This window comes from Lactuca virosa, chromosome 1 (assembly GCF_052849685.1).
Source record: "Lactuca virosa cultivar CGN04683 chromosome 1, Lactuca_virosa_CGN04683_v6, whole genome shotgun sequence".
NCBI classification, from domain to species: Eukaryota; Viridiplantae; Streptophyta; class Magnoliopsida; order Asterales; family Asteraceae; genus Lactuca; species Lactuca virosa.
The window spans coordinates 179,885,714-179,891,920 of NC_136426.1; the positions used below are offsets into that span (position 1 = coordinate 179,885,714).

General features: G+C 35.1%; 1 protein-coding gene across 1 annotated transcript; it reads right to left on the reverse strand.

Moving 5' to 3' along the window:
- Positions 1–516: 516 nt before the first annotated feature.
- Positions 517–4,328, reverse strand: LOC145162175 (cationic amino acid transporter 1-like). The gene is made up of 3 exons (XM_079081403.1): positions 3,801–4,328; positions 1,833–2,538; positions 517–1,404 (listed from the first exon to the last, which is right to left on the reverse strand). Exons 1-3 carry the CDS (start codon positions 4,213–4,215, stop codon positions 726–728), a joined length of 1,800 nt encoding a protein of 599 aa, XP_078937529.1. The 5' UTR covers positions 4,216–4,328; the 3' UTR covers positions 517–725.
- Between the last annotated feature and the right edge of the window lie 1,879 nt (positions 4,329–6,207).

Below are 6,207 nucleotides of genomic sequence, written 5' to 3' on the forward strand. Positions count from 1 at the left end.
CTAGTCAGATCTGCCTAATAATACCCACGTTAAAAAAGTTTTTTATATTGACTTATACGCAGGGATGTTATTCGGTCGGAACCGAACCTAGCTGACCTAAACCTGAATAACCTGAAAACCGAGTAAGTCTAATTGGAGGAACCGAAACCTGAACCGATTAACCTAATACGGGTTGGTTCGGTTCGGGTATTAAACTGGTTCTTGTGTTATGAATTTCATATTCGAACTCAATTAAGTAACTTTAAAAGAGTTTTCTATATCAGGTATTGGTTTAGTGTTGTTATGAATTTAATATTCAAACCTCATGTTAAAAATGTTTTCTATGTCAGCTTAGAGGTACCGGTTCTTGTGTTATTATGAATTTTGTATTCAAAATCAATTATTGTTAAAAAAGTTTTCTCTACCTGGTAATGGTTCTAGTTGTTACGAATTTCGTATTCAAACTCAACTCATGTTAAAAAGTTTTCTATATGTTCTAATGTTGCTATAAATTTTGTATTCAAACTTGACTCAGACTTCAAAAAGTTAATATCAATACGATACCAAATTCAGTTATACATTTAAAAACAAACTATATATATAAACTTCAAACAAATGTCACACTATACCATCCCTGCTTTTACGGTATACCATTTGCTTCAAATTAATTCCCTTTTACTACGACATCATTTAATGAACACACATTTTCAAAAAGCAAAACCATATAATAACTACAGAAAATAATTTTACGATTTATTATCATCTACCAAATCACTTTTACTCTCCAACCCATTATTCACTCCTTCTTCAACCTTCTTCCACTCCTTCTCCTCCCCCTTAGCCGTGTCATATGCTGCATGAAGTCCAAACAAGAAGTAATAAACCAACAAGAAACCCGTCCACCCTCCAAACCTAATAAAGGAGTCTCTATCAATAGAACCCAAAAGAAAAATATTAATTGCAATCGAAGCAGAGGGTAACCACGGCACCAGTGGTACCCCCCACATCTTGGGCTGTCGTGCCATTGGCACGAAAGCCCAAAGTGACACGGTCCCAATCACCCAGAGTGGGACCGTGACACAGTATCCGATCCACCCATGCTTCGAGAGCCCCCAATATGCGGAAGTGGCGATAGAGGAAATGAGAATGGTTGCTAAACATGCTATGAGTTTGTTGCGGTTGGCAGTGGTGGTGACGCCGGTGACGTAGTAGCGGCGGACGAGGAGGGCAACCGCCACAAGCATGAAGATGAAAAGGGTGGAGATGGAGAGGAGGTTTGACAGGACGCCGAGGCTGGTGAAGAATGCGATTACGGCGGTGGCAACCAGCATGGCGATAGTTGCGTTCACGGGTGTACCGGTTTTGGCATCCACAATCGCGAACCATGGTGGCATCATGTGTGTCCGAGCGATATGGGTCAGGTATCTGCAAGAAACAACAATGTACTTTCTTTTATTTGTGTATTATGCCTTATAACATCCAACTTCATAGTTCCGAAAATCTATATAGTAATACCAATAAAATCCAAATATAAAACAAATTCCACTTTGAAATTGAGTAAATTTCTCAAACCAGAAAAGAGAAATTAAATACCCTCCTTGAAAATGGATACAATCTATTTATATTTCAAATTTAGTCCTAAAGATATAAAGTAAGATATGATTATAACCAAATAAAGAAAATTTGTTACTTATTATTATATTTTTTTTGGTTAGCCCTAATATGAATGCAAACTTGTACTTTTGACTAATGAGTTGCTACTTGCTAGATTTTCATTCTCTCTTAATATGAATGCAAGCATATAGTTTGACTTTTAAAGTCAAATAAAGCACACTATTGAAGTTGAACATTACCTGGCTTGACCAACAGCTCCCACTAGTAGCACTGACGTCATACCCTTCAAAGCTCCGGCAGCCACCACATATTTCGCCCAATCCCACCCCACCGCCTCAAACGCCTTGGAGAAAGGAGCATCGATATCTATCGACAAATACGGTTGCATCAAGCAAAGCGTTATCGCTAATGCACAGTATAACGCGGTGGTGATCACCATCGACCCAACAAGTCCAATCGGAATATCTCTTGCCGGATTCTTAGTCTCCTCCGCCATTGTCGCCACCGCATCAAACCCAACATAAGCAAAGAACAAAACAGCCGACGCCTTGAAGACACCCCTGGCTTTCTTAGGAGCGAAAGGTCTGTAATTGTCGGTGTCGGCGTTGATAAGCCCGCAGATGATGATGAACAGTATGACGATGATGTGGACGATGGAGGCGATGTAGTTGATGCGGGAGGAGCCTTTGGTGCTGAGGACGGCGATGATGCAGATGATGGCGATGACGCCGACGGCGATTGGGTCAAGTTGGTTGTAGTTTTCGGCTAGGCCGTGAGCGGTGATGCGGAAGTCTTTGGGATTGTAGTTGCAGAGGGTTGCGAAGTAGGAGGTCCATGAACGCGCCACCGCAGCTCCGCCGATTACGTATTCTAGGAGGATGTTACCGGCGGCGATGAAGGCGACGAAGTCTCCTAATTCCACCCTCAAATAAGCGAAGGACCCACCTGAAAGTTAATGTCATCATCAATAAGATATTATTATTTTATTATATCAACTTACTATTGTTATTTATCTATATATTTACGTTAGATAATATAAGTTCTATTATTAAAATCTAGCATTGACTTGAAATAAATAACAAATTATAAAATCAACCCTTGTAAAACATTTCAAATAATTGATGAATTAATAAAAACGCTAGCATAAGAATATCAATAATTTAATAATTATATACTAATTTCATTTTGAAAATTTTATAATTTATTAAATGGGATGTGGGTTGGTGGCAATGCCTTGTCCACATGGGCTGTGTTGACTTCTAAGTCTTAATCGGAACACACTCCATACATCCAATTGCGATCCAAAATCTCCGATCAATCTTGACTTGTATGAAGTCGTCTTATGATTTCCAACTTTTTGACTTTTTATTATACCTTGAGTGCCAGATTTGCTTTCAATTTTCATAAAACGGCTATATAAATTTTTTGATATAATAATAAGTATGAAAATGTCATAATTATATTTAATAAAGTAACAAAACTATATATATCAAAAGGCTAATGACAAAATGTATGTTTTCAGCGAGAAACTTGGAGTATACTTTCTTAAATAAAGAGTCCACTTAAAGTTCATGTCATTAATAAGATATTATTATATCAACTTAGTATTTTTCTTTTTAAAATATAAGTAAATCATAAGTGTGAAAGCATGAAATATTATTACACAAACAAACATTAGTGAAAAAAAACTTAGAAATTTTATATGATTAAAACCAATAAAATAACAATTTTTTTATTTAGAGGATAAGTTACTATATTAATATTGATATTAAACGAGTATAAAAAATATACACCAACACGATAATTCTTTCTTTTATTTTTGGTTAACTATGGCCATATTTGTCATGTTAGCTGGCATAAAGTATTTAGAAGGAGCTAAGAACATTTAAGATTACTTAATATGTTAAAAGCTGTCAATAAAAGTATATTCTTGGACTAATCGCCGATATAAATTTTAAATTAACTATTAAAAAATCAATAATTAACATAGTATTATTTTAAATAAAAAAATAGGATGATCGTTATCAAGAGTAAATATATCACTGTTCATGCATATTCACTGGTTGAATTTTACGTCGTGATCTACTCACTACTGTTTATGGTGACGAAATCTCAGTCGATTTGAATCAGGACATGTTCGTCGTTATTATCTAATAGCAATGATTGAAGAAAGATTTGATACAGAAAGTAGGAGAGTGTTAGGAAACCTGCAACTGGAATTTCGACGGCGAACTCGGTGTAGCAAAACACGGACATGAGAGCGGAAGCGCCGGAGACGACGTAGGACAAGACGACTGCCGGACCAGCATCATCGTGAGCTTCAAGTCCGGTGAGCACGAAGATTCCGGCTCCGATGACAGCGCCCATACCAAACCACATCAGATCCCACCACGTTAGCGTTTTCTTCATCGCCGTTTGGCTTTTCGCCTTTGCGTCGAGCTCCGCCTGGTCGCCGGAGCGTGTGAACAGCCGATCGAGTAACCGGTGAGGAGTCTGTTTTAATGCGGCGGTGTAGTTTTCCCATGTCTGGAAGGACTCCTCCGGCAGGAAATCACCTTTCTGGTACGAACAGCCTCTTCTTCGGAGGCCTGCCGTCGTCGGCTCTGGTTCTTGAATCCCCATGATATGATCTTGAGTGTACACACTCTGCCGGCCGGAGATCTCTCGTGGGAGATTGATATTACAAGGGAATTTATAAGGTAGGTGTTCGGCAAGTTCCTGGAAACGACAAAAAGATACGGACGAAAAAGATCCCGAGGATTCGAATCTACTAATATATTCTGTCAAATGCAATATATTTCTCCCAAAAAATAAAATAAAATAAATCTTTCTTTGCCAATACAAAAAAGAGGTATTTTTCTAATACGGTATTAAAAGGATGTAAGAAATATTAATTATGAAAATATTATTATAATTAAATGTATTTTAAATTTAATTATGGTAATTATCATTAATTAATGTTTTGTATGTGTGCCTATATGGTAAATGTTAGAAAATCTTATAAAATAATAGTTATTAGTATCACTTGTCATTTTCTCATAATTTACGTTTTCTTTTCAAATACTCCACAAAAATGATAGTTGTTATTTTCTTTTTCTAAAAAGTATTTATGTTGATAATAAGTTAGATAATTATTTATCTGATCCCTGATTTTTACGATAAATTTAAATTCGTATTGAATAAGTTTCGATTATTATTGTCGATAATTAATTGTATTTATATATTGAAAATCCTACAAAATCATGTTTAATTAATTATTTATCGAAAAGAATTGATTAATAATTATGAGTTTTTATTATAAAAAAAATTAAATATTTTTATAACCGTGGTTTTCACGGACTATATAAACTAGTAAATGATATAAATATAAAATCATAATAGTTTTTAATTTTTTTTACGAAGTAGCTAAAAAACGAAAAATATGTTTAAAATAACCATAACATTTACAGGCATGGCCTACATTTATTTCTTTTTTTTAGCAAAACGACGATTGTTTTGGGAACGTTGACTGCAAAATGTATTTGTTGATTGTGAAAATTTGGTGGGCTACTGTGACAACCAGTTATTTTCAATCTTGTAAAAGTCAACCAAAGACAAAACTTGGTCAACAAAAGTCAAACATCTAATGTCCGTGTTTCTAGGCTAGACATTAATATTGACATGATAGTCTATGTTAACCTTTGTGACTCATTTTGGAGAAATGAAAAGGAATTATGTGAAAATTATGTGTTTTATGCTTAATTATTAGGGTTTAATTAATTAAGACTAAAAATGAACGTCGAAAATAAATATTAGATAAAGTCGATATTTATTAAGAAAGTTGTAGTGGTCGTGACAAGGATTACGGATATATAAAGAACGCCGAAATCCGAGTTATCACTAGTGTAAATGAATGTAAACTTTGTTTATGCTTATGTTTTTGTATTGACAATGACATCCCAATGGTTTAAGTGAATAAAATACATTTCTTCGGAAATGATTTGATAACATATTTATCCTGTTTTTCTGGGAACAAATTCCGCAACACTTTTAATCAAATGATTACTCTGAAATTATTTCAAAAGCATAAATTAAACCGGTCTTTTCTGGCCGTGAATTCGGGGATGTCACAGTTGGTATCAGAGCATTAGTTTAAGCGAACTAAGAAATTGTAGGATTTCTAGACTTAAACTTAGAATGCTAAGTGATGATTGTGAGATGAGTGTCTGCTATATTTTAGACACGAGCACAAGTTTATTTTAAGAAAGATGCCTAAAATGATTTATGTGTTAAATATTTTATGTTATAGCTATAAAGATGCCTTATATGCTATTATTTGTTCGGATCTATGGTCTGTTGCCGACCGGATCTGGAAACTTTATGTGTTTAGGATTCTAAGCGTATGACTACGATATTAGAACTAGCATGTAAACGTTTCAAAGTGATGAGGAGATTTATACGTCTATCGTAAATAAAGCTTTCTTATCTTAAATTATCGCCCGGTACACCGAACGTGTGCTTGGGTGTACAAAACGTTATGGTAAAGACTCGTAGATAATTGAGTAGATGGAGGAAATGAAAAGCTTATGATAGTGAATGATACCTATAGGAAGATATTGTAAGAGTGGTATCTTG